At 39.8% G+C, this 15,555-nt stretch overlaps 1 protein-coding gene across 3 annotated transcripts; it reads right to left on the bottom strand.

Moving 5' to 3' along the window:
- Positions 1-4,670: 4,670 nt before the first annotated feature.
- Positions 4,671-14,647, bottom strand: C11H3orf14 (chromosome 11 C3orf14 homolog). Of its 3 annotated transcripts, none has more exons than XM_048957632.1 (5): positions 14,515-14,647; positions 13,326-13,409; positions 12,477-12,600; positions 7,759-7,833; positions 4,671-5,064 (listed from the first exon to the last, which is right to left on the bottom strand). In XM_048957632.1, the coding sequence occupies exons 2-5, from the start codon at positions 13,376-13,378 to the stop codon at positions 4,909-4,911; spliced, it is 408 nt and encodes a 135-aa protein (XP_048813589.1). In that variant the 5' UTR covers positions 13,379-13,409; positions 14,515-14,647; the 3' UTR covers positions 4,671-4,908. The 3 variants fall into 3 exon arrangements, with proteins under 3 accessions (XP_048813589.1, XP_048813591.1, XP_048813590.1); XM_048957634.1 differs by having other exon boundaries at positions 14,556-14,643; XM_048957633.1 differs by having other exon boundaries at positions 13,326-13,405; positions 14,515-14,639.
- Between the last annotated feature and the right edge of the window lie 908 nt (positions 14,648-15,555).

Below are 15,555 nucleotides of genomic sequence, written 5' to 3'. Positions count from 1 at the left end.
TTCCAGCCCCTCTGTGAGGCAGGTACTAATTACTGCCGCTTCCAGCTAGGCATTAGGCAAGGAGACTGCAATTTACTAAAGGACACCGAATTTTTCCTTTTATTAATTTGCAATATATTTGTAAAATAATCTTACGGCAGCTGGCTCTGCTTGAATCTGTTTCAAAAGTGTGATGTAAATACCGTCTCACACTATTCTGCAGCCTATTAGGGCTTGCTGGTAGGTGATACGACTGAGAGGAGAAAGAACACCACACATTTATTTTTAAGATCATCATCACTAGTGATAAAACTTATGGGAAGAAGCGATCATACTTCCTATTTGTATGCAGCAATGACAAACGTATGCAAAGTAACTCAAATGAAAAAGATGCAATTGCAGGGATACATATGCACACACACAGTGGACACAGTTCAGGCATTTTTAAGAGCCATTTCAGCTACGTTTAAAAGCAGCAGCAAATTCCCAAGTTAAACCACGCTATTTACTGCAGGGGAACCTACAAAACTTATTTTTTCCACCTATTTCCTTTGTAAGAGCTTAAAATTTATCCACATCTTGCAAATAATCACATATTTGAAGTAATTAAGCACATGCTTACTATGAAGCGATAGAGAGCATAAAACCTACCCTGGATTTATTACATTTTGACTTTTCATCAACAAACTTCTGAGATTCTAATCTTCATTCAGCAGATAAACATTTCTGATGGGTCTCAAAGGAAAATGAAGGATAATAAGCAGCACACCTAAGCAAAGCATCCATCACCTGCAGACTCAGTGCACATCAGCTACAGCAGGCACCGACTTACACATGGTTTGTCCATGCGATACAACACCAAAATCCACCAGGCTGTGAATACAAGATGAAAGCTTTATTTAAACTGTATCATATTGTATCAGTGGATTATAATCCTCAAGCAAACAGAATATTGCAGTAATGACGATTTGAGCATTACAAATATGTTAAAACAGCTTGCATTTGGGGTGATATTTAAGGTCAAGTTGTATCTGAACACAACTATTAAAATATTATGAAACTTAGCATTATGGAGTAAGTAATGTTTTCTTTCAGACATAACCCTCTAAAACTGCATTCCATTTTTTTTCCCTTATTTTTCACTATCAGCAAGCTCAAAGTGAGCACCTATAACCCTGGCTGCACAATGTGAATGAAATAGGTGGAACTATCAGCTCTGCCTAGAGCCTGGCTCCCAACTTCTATGAAAACGTGACCTGCAGAAATATAACCGAGGGGAACCACAGCGACAAGTATCATGTATCCAAGCCCTTCTGTTATCTCATATACACCCTCAAATGAAACCAATAAGCTTGAGAAGGACTCAGTGGAATAAGAAACTTCCTATCCCAGGGAAAACTTACATGCTCTCTGCTACTGCCCCCACTGCCAGAATGGCTGAGACAATGAAATCCTTGGGAATGTGAGGATAGAGGTGACAAAATGGGTGAGCAGGCTGTGCTTCTAGGCTAGTCCTGTGCTTACTCATCCATCCACAAACCCCCAAAATTGTTTCTTCTTATAAGATTCTTGATCATTAACTTACAAACAGGCAAAACCATTTGTTTTCTCTCCTGCTTTTCTCTCCCTTGTGTTCTCTGACCCACCAGGAAAGCAGAAGAAGCAAGAAGCAGGACCACTGCAGCTTATGCATACATATGCTTTAGCACAAAGGGGCAAGCAGCACATCAAGAATGCAGAGTAACAGGTTACTTTCAGAGTAAAAAAAGCCCTTTACCCCAGAACGGATAAAAAGCCTGGGATGAGACAGTGGGATGACTACACAAAATTCATCTTCTTGAAGCATCGACATTGAGACAGAAGAATACTCATTCAAGATCTCATTTAATGCCAGTATTACATCATGGCAGTATAGATCAATGCATAGTTCTAGTTTTGGTTTTTATCTAAATACACGTAAGCTATTACAGGAGTGCTTTCCCAATGTGGATCTACCCAAAGGCAGGTGGCAAGCCAGCTCAGCCACACAGAAATGGCACCAGGTATAACAAGAGATACCATAACGTCATGTGCTCTGCCACTGCTTGCCCCAAGCTCTGTGACACATCAGGACACACCTGCCTTCTACCCTAGCAGCCCTGCTACGTGCCTCCTTGCACCTACTGCTTTGCTGTTTAGCTCATACATGACTGCATTTCCACCTTCCAGACCACAGGCCAACAAAAAGGCCCCTGTCAGCCAGAGAAGACGCCTATACACATTCCTACTTTAAAAGTTTCCTCTCTATTTTTATTCTAATCAATTTTCTGGACCTGTTCCTATATAACATTCTATCTGCTAGCTGTCCTGAAGCTACAGCACAGAAAAAAATGTAATTTCCTTTTCTGAAAAGATGACAAATTTTAATCTTCACCTCTTAGCCTGATAAAAGAGGGGGAAAAAAAAAATCAGAAAGACAGCATCCAAGTATCTAATGAAGTATCTAATAATACCTGACAGTTCAAACTATGTTTGTTACCAAGGGAATTGCTTTTGTCTTTATTTTTACAGCAGTTAAACAACGGCACAGAGCCCTTTTCTCTCTGGCTGCTCTTTCCTCACAGTACACACTGCCTTCCTTCCACCAGAAACCGAAAGCAGCAAGGAAATGGTGAGCATCTGCATTGTGTCCCAGCGTTTAGGCGGAGTCCAAAGAGATAAAGACCCAGATTATTCACACGTATAAAGTACTTAGGGGCCCAGATTTTAGTTTAACCGATTTCCCTTTCCATGCAAAGACCAGGATGAGCCCTAGCCTTTGTTAGCAACAGCTCGCCCACTCCTTTTGTGGGAGAGGGGCACTGCATGTAATTGCTTTTCCCCTCCTGTATGTTCAACTGATTCCAATTATTTGCGTTTTTAAATTGGAGCTCAATGATTCGAAGATCCACACACATTCCCACCAAATCAGACTGAGAACCACGTTGCGATCTCACAGAAGAAAATATTACCAAGTTGTCTTTGTGACAGAACACTGAGTAGGTATAAAATTGCAATGGTCTCTCTGCCAGGTTTTTTTAAGCTCTCTGCTAGTAAGATGAAAGCCTAATTTGATATTTTTGTAGTTATATAACAGTTCTAATATTTTGTGACATTTTGTATTGTGACACTATAGATGAAATTGTCATCGGACTGACACCCTTTACTGTTTATTCCTTAATTACAACTGTTAACAACACTGCAGAGAAGCGTGCTAATCTGCCATCACATATTATGAAAACAACGTTATTGTTACAAACACCAACACCCACTCAACAGGATATTTCTAAGATGGCAGTTTCTGTAAAAACTTATCAGTTTAATGGACACTTTAAAAGAAAAAGTTTTAAATGAACTCCTAGCATTCCCACTGAAAATATACAACATCTTTAAAACTGAAGTTTTACTCTTTTTTTTTCTCCTGTGTGCAAATGATACTTTGGCTAATTGAAATCCAGACAAAACTGATTGCCTAATTTCAGGAAGGAGCACTCATGGATACTGGTCCTTCACGTTCAGCCAGGCTTCCTAGAGCTCCCAGCCAGAAGTCCATTCTCTAGTTCAGACTGAACTACAAACTCCCCACCAACAGCTAATCAACCTGTGAATATCTCAGCTATGTTTAATGGACAGAACACGTGTTCTTCAGTCCACAGGTCTGAGCCAATTCACGTATTTATCAATAATGCTGCTAGAAACTGAGTTTCAATAAAAGTACTTCCCTAGTCTAGCACAAAAAATATCTGTATCTCTAAGTAACACGGAGATGCATTGATCAGTTCATTAACAGATCAGCAAAAATTAGTAATTACAATTTTTCCAAATCCCCAGGCTCTGGCAGAAGTCAACTTCTTTTATTCCTGTTCCAGATCAGGGGCTGTTGTCCCAGTCAGAAGAACATTGCAGCATATAAGATTAAATTTTAGCAATATATCGACTCCAACCCAGGTTCTCCCTTCCTTTCTTTCTTTAAAGCATCCTTCACATAGGAAGGGTGAAATTTCTTCAGGCCAAGTCACAAATCTAGAAGTCTTTTCCAATGAACTCTGAAAGAAGATGTGGAGGAACAGCTCAGTGGCTGAGAAAGAATCTCTGCAGCTTCTATGTGCTTGGTTGTATGACAGCTGCTGCAGGCAACCTTCCTACTTGCTCCTATCAAATTCCTCATGCTTAAGTTAAAGACCTCACTTATAGGATGCCACCATAAAGAAAATAGCATTAAGCCTAGGAGCAGCAGAAAGTTCCTATGGATTTGTTTGTATTTTCTTGTCTTTACTCACACGTTAGATAGCACGAGGCTGGGAAAAGCAGCAGCAGTTAAAGGAGAGAGGTGCAGAAGCAATAGAAGTGGCAATGCCAAAAACAACAACAATCAGGGAAAGCAAGATATGCAAATTCAAGGTGTTCTCCCACATCCGCTATCATGAATGTTTTCACACAGATCACTGCTGCTGAATCAGGACTGATGCAAAGTGCCTGCCCTTCCCACTAATGGCAAATTCTTCCTTTCTGCTTCATCCACAGACATGTGCATGCAACACAGATGAATACAGTGTAGAAAGATTATGTATGAACATATCTTTAGTTATCACACTTACACAGAAAAGCAGAGGATTGCAAATAACCTAAGACTCTTCTTATATTGAAGCAGTGATCACCTTGGTGGGCTTTTGATCCAAAAAGCCCCCTTCAGCAGCACTGCTTCTCTCATTGTGAGGAATTCTAGTCTAAGCTCTCCAAAAGCAGACGCCACCATTCAAACTGAAGTTTTACACGCGGAGACAACAGAAACAAATTATCCAGTACAGTTCATTTTCATCTCAAACAATTTACATTACCATTTAATGGCATAATATTACATTCTATAACGTGGAAGATATTGTCTGCTCAAACCAGAGTTACAAAACAAAATCAGAGTATTTGTTTTTGTGAATCTTCTTCTGGGTAGCTTATGTTGTTCTGCTTTGTAGTTTTCAGTTTCTTAAAACCAATGGGATATTCTGCTCTTCCTAAAAGAAACTCTTCCCAATTGGGAAGAGAGTCTTTTACTGAAGCCCAATAGAGAGTCTGAGAAAGACATAAAAAAAAATAAAAATCAACTTTATTTCAAAATCTGCATCAGCATGTTTACAAACAATAGATATATGCAATGGATTTTCAAATCTTGCCTTATGAGTGAAGCAGTTCAGGAAAGAACAATGTACTTGCACACAAAGTTATCAATCTCTCATACGATGCAAAACACCAGACTGGAAGGATTTCATCTTGTGGCATGAACTGTGAAGTGACTGAATCTGCCCTCTTGTGGTAAGCACAGATTAATTCAGACCCTCAGCATACCTTCAATAAAATATTTTCTGTGATTCTAAGCTTCTCCAAAAGCAGCTTTTGTATTTAAATATGTGTTAGTTGCATTTAAATTTGAAATAAAAAAAAAAATAATCTGCTTAATGCTATAAACAGAAAGTGCTACGTAAGCTGCTTTCCTTAGAAAAGTTTGCAGCAATGCAGCTCAAACTGTCTGAGTAAAATTTCAGCTGTGATAAATCAGTGACACAGTAATTGGCTCCAGGATTTGCGTCACGAAAGGAAAAGGCCATCTAGTTATCTCGTGGTCAGAAAACAACACTGGGTTATCTAACTCTGTGCGTTACTCAGTGCCTCTGACTAAGAAACCTGACTTCCCTTCTACTGCCAGGATGGACATACTGACCGTATTTTTGGTGCTAGCACTCAGGAGAACTGTGCTTCTTCTAGAACTTAGAAGAAGAAATTCTTAGTGACGCCTCTCCTTTTTTCTCCACAAGATAATGTGATCAAGAGCCAGATGAAACTTACACATCCAATTCTCCAAGGTACGTGGAGGTATTTTGAGATACCTATGTTCATTCAGTAAAAAGTAATTTTGTAGCAGAAAACATGTATGGTACCATATGCATATTGTTTCCTCTACTTGTTTAAATATATAACGTTCACTTTATAGTACTCTTCTACATCTTTCTGCAGAGTATTAGATTCCTGGCTAATCATCCTAATCCTTACATGTAACTCAGATATAACTACAGCTCTTGCAGATTTACAAAAATATTTTCTTCAACAGATTTACTCAAAGAATCTTTTTTGACAAGCATATGTGCTGTCACACAAAACTACTCTGACTTAGCAAGCTGGGGATCCATTACAGCCATAACTTTCAAAGTATATTAATACAGACACATATATGGCTGAGTGAAATATGCTCAGAAGTGTTTTGGAGCAGAGCACACACCAGAATTTTGTACCATGAAAAAGTTTTCTTTTTCTACTATTTATAGCACTCTTCTTTAGAAGTACAAAAAAGGCTGAAATAGGATCTTCTGCTTCAAATAGTAACATCGTTCTCTCAAAAATTCTACCACTATACCACTATGCTAAAGAGCACAAAGATCCCTGCAGCTATCAGCTCTGTGCTCTCAGTACATGTGGACTTCAGTCTACATCCCATAAGCAGCTTAAGCACCTAATACAGGACAAAGACAGAAGCTGAACTAGTCCAAAACTGATCCAAACAACTCTTCAGGTGCCTTGAAGTCCTCTAAGAGTCTAAAACTCTACTTCTGAGCACAGTCAGACTGGGCTCAACCAAGTACTTTGGCAGCCTTCTCATTGTCATTCAAGATGTACAGGTATCCAGGAAGAACATTTGATTTTTCCTAAAAATTTCTTAAAACCCCACTAAAAGGGCATTCTGAGAATGTACCTTGTCACAGCCATGGGAGTCAGCCATTTATGAACTAGAAAGGCAGACAACATCTTTTAACAGTAACTAAAACAAGGAACGATGTTTCTCATTTAAGTAGCAGCCTAAGTATTACAACACTTGCCCAGCAGGTGTGAAATCAACATACAATACACCTCGCCATCAGATGAAAACACTACAGTTCATACCTTTCCTCTCCTTTGACAACACACAGAATCGTGTGGGACATGCTATGTTTGTGGAAAATAACTCACTGCATAATGATGAACCCACAAATCACTGTTGCAAGAAACACACGCAGGACTATGATTTGGTGTCCCCGTGGTTAGATGTTTAGTTTCTATCAGGAATAAGCTGTGTTCCTACTTCTGTTCCTAAGAGTGCTCCTGTCCTCCTCATTCATTCATCGCAGCGCAATACTGAGAAAACGGTCTTGAGATTAGAGAACTGAAACTGGTGTGTTTTATCAGAACAACATTTCGTTCTCAGAGTAGCAACTTCCTCAAAATTGCCATCTTTAAATAATGCTTCAGGGACTATGAGTGAGAAGAGAAATCCCAGGTTTAGCACTACTTTTCCTGGGATCCTGTACGACCTGATAAAATAACTGTGAGAAGTGAAACCTTCTCTGTTCAAGTTGATAAACTGTTGACTCTGAAATGTAAGGATGACAACCTGCAGCACACTGAAAACAGGATGTCTGTGTAAAACAAAGCAGCTCTGACACAACAGTCACAGTAGTCATTGTAAAAATTGAATTTTGTCAATATCATCCATTTTCATTTTTAAATACAAGTATGTAAAGATCTGAAAGCTGCAAAACATTTCCACCAGAATGCTCTAGAATCTAGGGACCTTGCCCTAGAAGTTAGGTTCAGCTTGCTGCACAGCACACAGGCCTTTGGCTATACCAGTCACTGGATTTTAAAATCAATTATTTTCACTTTAAGAACACGCTTGGGGGGGATGGGGAGCAAAATATTTGGTAAACAGCAACAAAAAGACAGAGTTCTAGGACTTACTTCTAGCTTAACAGTATCGGGATGTGGAAGTAAATACATTCTTTCTTGCAGCTTTTTTTCTGCTGCTTCTATGTCCTAAAACACAGGCAAAGCACATTTTAAAAACACAGTGGGAATATTAAAAAGAAAATATACTCACATGAAGACATTTAGATTAATTAAGTTAACTCATTAAACCTAAACAGTACTCAAATAACACTGGAGGTTCAAAACTTTCTCTGCAGCCATTCTGGAATCTAACTTGTAAGATTAGGAACCTACAGTTTCTAAATGCTTACTGTAACTTTCTGATAAAAGAGCAAATGTTTTACCACATAGGTTTGTTGCTGTAAAGCACTGCTGTTCTGTTTGAACGCTAAAGTAAATTACAATTAAATTCCATTCTCTATAATTTACAGCAATGAAGAATAGAATGGTTTGTTCTGTGCTGCATGAAAACTGAAGTATGTATTCTAGCTACTGTAACTGTAAAGTAACTAGGCAAATTATGTGCAAGATCTTTACTTCTCAAGACAAAGATGACTTGCTAATATGCATGCATAACATGTGCACAAAAATGTAGAGCTGCAGCAAGCTGTTCACCAGACAAACTTGGATGACAATGCACCTCACATAGCTTTCTTATAAAAATCAGTATTTGGGTTTCTGCTTGCCCAGTGGATGTGTGCTGGATTCACAAAGGCCTAAATAAATTCTAAAAACAGAAACAGCAGTGACAAACAAATAAAACCCATCACCCCAAATTAGCCCCCTTCCCCCTTAAAGTTCTGACCCATTCTTGTGGGCTTAGTTCCATACCCAAACATTGAAGAGATTGAGTGGTGGGCAGATGAAGAGAGACAGAAAGGGACGTGGGAGTGGGGTGTGAAGAAGCCAAAGCTGAACAGAGTGGAGGGGGAAAGAAAGTGTAGCAGATGGCAGAGTTGGGAGCAGAGAGCGGGTGTGAAGAGTACAACAGAAAAACTAAATGAGAGAGGAAATTCCCCAAAGGGACTTCCCAAATATTCACCACCACTGCTGCTGAAAAGAAGAGTGAGATTCTGGAGAAGCATATCCTCAAGGGAGACCAAACATGATTACTCGTGTTGAATAATAGCCAATACGAATACATCAAAAATAAACAGTGCTCAACTTCAGTTTAGTTTGAGAAACATGGCTCAAATTCAGCTGGTATGGTTAATAAAAACAGAAACCTGTTAGCTCAAGTTCAACTTAGTAACACACTCAGTTCATTCACTCTACGGTGTTCATCTTATTCTATTTCATTAAACCCTTTTACACCATGACTAAATTCTCTTGCACATTCTTAGAAATCTAAGTAAAAGTCCCCTTTTGTACAGGGGAGTTTACAACCTTGGAGAAGCTAAGGGACATTTAAGAACAAACTTAGATCTTGGATTTATCCAAATCCCAGAAGCAGCAAGTGGCTGCCTCTTGTCAGGTGAGAAAAGAGAATAAACATACAGAGGGAATGTAAGCAAAACCAGAAGCCACCTGAAATCACAATGTCAATAAAAACAATAGAAGACATAAAAGAATTCACTAAACTAAGTATGGACTTTGTTGCATGTGCTTAGAACAGACAGACCATCAATCGCACTGAATGAAGCTCATCTCAGTATGGCTCTGATGAAGGCTGGAGAAGATATCACCACATCCAGAAGAACTATCAAGCACTAAAGTTTGTTCCATGTTCTCCCACAGGATGTCCCCCCTTCCTAAAGGAATTTTCACAGGAAGGAAGAGCATCAAAAAATCATTTCTTTAGCTATTCAGTTAAGGGCATCAGAATGTTTATGGTCATTGGAAATTTATGTATTCCAAGCAAAAAAAGGAGAGAGCAGTTGTGCATATATGCTTAGTGGAGAAGGTCACTTTGGCATAGCCTAGATATTGGATGTGTCTTTTTGTTGCTCACTCGAGTTTGTGTTGTGCAGTCTATTGTCAGAATACTGATTTAATGACAGACAGTGAACAAAATTTTTGCTGGAAGGTGTAGTATGCTTTAGAAAAATAACTAAGATTAGATGGCATTTCTTTCATGTCTGTGCAACCGGTGAACTTTGCAGGGAAGAGGAATCTCCATCTTCAATATAAAAATAAATACATTGGTGTAAGTTTCTTTGGAAAAAAAAATAGCAACAAATTTAATATGTCACAATATAGAGAAAGAAAAAAAAAAGAGAGCATCTTGCAGCACTTTCCCCTGAAACTACAAGGACTGGAACAAAAACAATTCAAGACCCTTCCCCAGAGGTAAAATGGAATGCATGACAAACACGTCGCTGTTAGGGGACCAAATTCAACTGTCACTTATATTGATAAGAGCCTGGCAGAATCCCACCTCAGTAATTCTGCAATTACATGCCCGTACAGGAAATCAAACTCAGTCTAAATTACTTACATAGTCAGTATTAAAAATTGAAGAGCATATTCCCTATTTTCTATTTCATGATATAAGATGCTGCACCAAAATAACAACAGAACTGATAAACCAGAAATGTTACTGACAAACAAGTCTCATAAATTAGATTGTAAATACTGGTCTAATTTCTGCTTTTGTTATGAAAACATTATATAAGCACCAGATGATACAGATTTCTCTAATCTGCAGTATCCCTCTAAAGACATTAAGTGAAATACTCTGACAATTATGTTAAAATGCTGAACAAGTGCTTATAATGCTAAAATTTCAATTAAAAAAAGATGTTTAGTTCCCTGCTTCCTGCTGATTAGAAAATAAATTGATCTTGAAATGCTTTCCTGTGCATAAATATCAACCAGCACTGAGAAAGAAAAATGTCTCTTCCTATGATCACATATTGAAAACTGATTTTGCTTACATGCAGAAAAACAGAAATGCAAATAAAAAAATAACACTTCATCATGTCCGTGTATTTTTTAGTAGGCCAAATCAACAACTCTCCACATGGTAACTGTGAAATGTACAGTGCCTGGTATCAGGAACAATATTCTGAAGCTGGCACATTAATCAGTCTTGTTTTCAAGCGTCTCATGTATTATTCTGCAGAGATTTTTTTGTTCTTTTCTATTCTGTTATCAGAAAGCATCTGCAGGAGTGTACGTCTGTTAAAATCAGTATAAAATAAATAGATTTAAACTGATTTATGCTACTTTATCCTGCCACAGAATTTGTTTTGATACATATGTTTTTGCTTTTTTTTTTTTGTACAAACACCAACATTTTTGACACTTGAAAGGAACAATTTTGAGGATGTGACAGAAGATGGCAAATATCTGTGTAGCTGCAAAAATATTTACACTCTGTATATGTCTAAGTTATTGTTAACATTTCCAATACAACAAGTTTTCAGAAAATATATGCATTTCTTATGCTTGCTTGTGTACATTAGCTGAGAATGCACTGGTAAAATAAAGATCATTTATAAAAAAAAGACAACTAGCAATATGAAAAATAGATCTATGGTAATTATAAAATGGGAGTCATAACAGATGAAATTACTAAAGCAGAGGAAAATGAACTATGATGCAAGAAAATAAACAACTCATCCCTTTCTATCAACCTCACACTGAAGCACCTACATAGTCCATGCCCACTGCAGAGGCATTTGATTGCCCCAGCCCAGCATGCAGCAGCTGACTGGAGTCTGAGTTGAAGTCCTCCCTCATCACACAGTATTTAAGAAGGCATCACACATTAACTGTTCTGCCTTAACTGCCACTCTTTAAATATAGCTTCCATTAAAATTCAAAGAGAGCTTGCTTCAGAATCATACCCACCTAAAATGCGAATGTTTTTAAACCTTGATCAGGTTCTGCATGAAGAAGCAAAAAAACATTTGATGGTAAAATAAAACTTTTAATTTTCTAGAGTAAAACTTATAATTTCAAAAGATTCAATACACACTGTATGGGATCTTAATAACTAAGAGTTGAAGAAAATGCCTGTGAGAAGCAGATGACCATTTTTCAAATGCATGCTCATGTCAGTGGTCAAGTGCCATCTCTCCAAACTCAGATGCCTAAGCTAAAGCTCAATTAGAAATTCTAGCATTCTAGTCCCCACCATCAAACTCAGATCTTCATTTCCAGTTCTCAAACATCCACTTAACTAACCTAGAAAACATAAACTGTACCCAAACATGACAACAGATATGTAGAACAGCTATTAACATTAACAGTATCACCACTGAGAAGAACCAGAAGACCAAGCATTGATTTTACAATACTTGCAAGTAATGTTCTTGAAGTCATTCTACCTCTCCTTAAAGAAAAATAACTGAGGACTTCTTCCGTAATTTCACACAATCACAGCTGGACAACAGTTCCTACCCTGGACTAAAAGCATCTTAACCTGGGCAGCACCCATTTCCAAACATACTCCCAACTCTTGAATCAAAGTGTTAAGGTCTTGGAGTCTAGTTACACTGAGGCTGTCTTAGGCAGAATGTAATAGCACGTGTTGCACCTCTGCAAATACTTCAGGAAAAAAAAAAAAAGAGAGAGAGACAGCAGCTGCCACCACAAGGCTCAAATAAGAAGGGCATGTAAAATAGGTAGTAGTGCCATCCGATAAATAGAGACTTGCCATTTGATACTTTTGGTCAAGTTCCAGAAGAGAAAAGAGAATATAGGAGAACTCCAGTGATAGCAACAGAGCAAACATTTTTTAAAAATTATCTTAGCTGCATAATCATGACATTTCAACTCAGTTCCTGGTAGTTGCAGAAACTTACATTTAAAAGTGCTGCATTCCTTCTACGAGCTGCATCAGCTGCTTGAGTTTGCCATGTCTTTTTAGTCTTTTTGTCTCCTAGATAAGTCTCCATCTGCTGTAGCAGCGCTGATCTCTGAGACAGTCTACAAAGGAAAACATTTTGCTAAGTGGGTAGAACATTTTGCTCAGGAGCTAGAAAATAACCTTTTTACCTTACCCAGTTTTCTCAAAACCATGGGGCTAATTAAGCCGGCTGTAGGGTGGGTGTGCTGGGGGAGGGAAAAGGTACAGGCAGACACCACCTGCTGTGCTTGTACAAAGCTATAATATTGCAACCAACAGTCCTCATATGCTAAGGTGCTTAGAAGCACTGAATCTCCCAGAAGAGGAGAGACAGGGTGGGCTGGGGTGACTCGATCAGTACTACTCCTGCGCACCAGCAAGTTGTTATAACTAGCTGTTATAAGAAAAGCAGAGTTTCCTGACTATTACTGTATTTGCTTCACAACCTTAGTTTAAGGGGTGAAAAAGATGCAGCTCAATAACTGAGGCGCAGAGTGACAATGCAAATACCTTTCCCACAAAGGAGCTCAATGGTGACAGGAGGTTAACAATGGAGATCTTAAACCAGTACCATCATCACAAGTCAAAAAACCTCATCAGTCTAAATACTCTCACCAGCAATGACACTAATTCCAGCAGTTCATGAAGGAAGAGTGCCACCTCCTGGATCACTGGCCCCTCCGTAAAATACTACCGTGCACTCTAAAGGTCTGATTAACTGTTCAAAGGATGGAAACGCGAGACCCCTCTGGACCACAGCACAAACTGCTGCGGGGCAGGCCCAGCCACTGAGGAAGTCACTTACATCTCCTCGTGTCTCCTAGCCAGATGAACTTCCTGAGCCAAATAGGACGACATCTTCTGTTGCTTGTCCAGGTTTTGTCACTGTCTTAAAGCAAAACCAAGTGAAATTAGAGTCCTCCAAAGGCATGCACAAACGCTTGCTTTTCAGTATCAAAGCATTCCAAGTTAACAGTTGCATGCATTATATTTATATAATTTATCAGCCATGTAAATAAAACTAGCTTATAAATTTTAATAGCATAAGACATTGTTACATCGTGGTTTGAACACAAACACACACACCACAAGTGTCTACAATACACATTAGGAAAACCTTATTGAATTCTAACATTTCTACTTGGGAACTAAAATTTGACTTCCAACCTTCAGATTTCATAAAGCTTTCTCAAACGTCACCTGCTTACAGCCACACACACAAAGGCCCTCAGAGGTCCCTTCCAACTCTAAGGATTCTATGACTCTGTCATGTGCTCACATAGTTTGTGTATCACTGTTCACAGCAGTGATTTCGGGCTTCATGGTGGTACTACGAGTACAAAGTTGCAATTGGAGTTCACACTATGCCTCAAAGCGCCTCCTGTGAAATATCACAGAATGAAAGGGACCTTGGAGGACCATCGATTCCAACCCCCCTCCTAAAGCAGGTTCCCTACATGAGGTTGCAGATACACAGGTAAATACAGGCATGATTTAACAACTGAATTCAGTGAACCAGCCTAAACTTCGGGCCTTTGAAAGAATTAGCTCTTCAGTAAAGTAACAGGAGATAACTGAACAGGGGGTTACGTGCACACCTTGATGGCTCTGGGGTTCTTTTAGCTGTGGTGGGATCAGGTGCCCACTGCCCACATCGCGGCCCCCAGCACTACTCAGAAGCTTGGAGGCGTTTTGCAGTCAATTAATCCTTTCCACCTCAGAAGCGCATTACTGTCCTAGAAATCAGCCTCAACACCATACACTGTCACATGAAAGGCGGGAGAAATAAAACGCCAGGCAGTCAGAACACCTATGAGGGCACGTCCGAGACCACTCCTAACTCTGAAGCAGGACACACGTGACTTCGGCAGAAACTGATGCGTTCTACCTCACCCAGCAGACTCCCCGCCCTTCCGCTCTGTTTCCAGCGCTTCCCTTTCCCCTCAGGAGGTCCCCATCACCTCCGTGCTCTCTTCCTAAAAAACCTAGTTTACCTTCAGCCTTTGCGGCTCGCAAAAGCAAAGCCACCTCTCACCGTGGCCTCCGCGACGCCGCCGCCTCCCCCCTGCTGGCTACCATGGAGACGGCCGGAAGGGCGGGGCTTAACCACCAGCTCGCTATGGCCGCATCGCGCCTCCGCGCTCAGGCCTGCCCCCTCAGCTGTGATTGGAGGGATGGGAGGAAGCAAGAGCCAATCAGAACCGGGGGCGGGCAGAGAGGCGTCTCGCGCAGTGACCGTTACCCCTCAGAAGGCGTGGAGGCGCCTCAGGGTGTGGGTGTGTGGGAGTTTCTCCTGCGCGTTTGGCGATGGTTTGGGCTTTGCGTTCTAAGCCTCTGAGCGCTACTGAGGCTGATTCCTTCAGACTTCCGTTAAAACACATTTCTTTAAGGGGCACAATTAACCCACTGTTTGTGTTTTGCCCTTGCAGAAAACACGAGCCAGGAAACTGTATGTCAAATACCATATGGCTGTTCAATACAACTCCCGTTTTCTTCATTTTTTTCCCCACTGTTGTCTGACAAATTTAAGCGCACTGACGGTGCAGGTGGTTTCTAAAAGAGTTCATTTTCCCAATGCAAACATTCTCTTTTTCTATGACAAGACTTCAGCAGGAACCTGTCCCACTGCTGATCAGGTTTTCCTTGTGATTCCTCAGTTTCTTCTCTTTTCCCTCCTTACTACAGCATGCGGGATAAATAGTCCATAAAATCTTCATTTTACTTGGAACGCCATTTCCACGTTCTACTGAGCTACACCAGTTATCCTTAATGGCAGCAATCTCTCCCTTTTTATTTTTTTTGGTAGCATGGTAGCATTTTATGAATTCCATAAAGAATGGGCACAAATTGAACTTTGTCGTATGTGAACCACTGCATATGTCATTTGTAGACAGAAAGCAAAGAACAAGAACATTTTTGTTAAGCTGCAGGTACTGTCAGTTGTTCAGTGTTGTGGGAGCAGAGGATGGAAAACATAACTTCTTAATGACCTCTTTATATGACAGTGGGGTGGAAAAATATGTCAATAGCTAATG

The sequence above is a fragment of the Lagopus muta genome, chromosome 11, assembly GCF_023343835.1.
Source record: "Lagopus muta isolate bLagMut1 chromosome 11, bLagMut1 primary, whole genome shotgun sequence".
NCBI classification, from domain to species: Eukaryota; Metazoa; Chordata; class Aves; order Galliformes; family Phasianidae; genus Lagopus; species Lagopus muta.
This window is presented reverse-complemented; position numbering and strand designations above follow the sequence as displayed.

What these genes read in the sequence shown, in the direction of transcription:
- C11H3orf14 (XM_048957632.1), bottom strand. Translation starts at nt 13,378, where the DNA reads ATGTCGTCCTATTTGGCTCAGGAAGTTCATCTGGCTAGGAGACACGAG. An exon ending in GCTAGGAGACACGAGGAGAT is followed by an intron (nt 12,601 to 13,325) that starts GTAAGTGACTTC and finishes TTTCCTTTGTAG; the next exon opens with ACTGTCTCAGAGATCAGCGC. An exon ending in GGAATGCAGCACTTTTAAAT is followed by an intron (nt 7,834 to 12,476) that starts GTAAGTTTCTGC and finishes CCTGTGTTTTAG; the next exon opens with GACATAGAAGCAGCAGAAAA.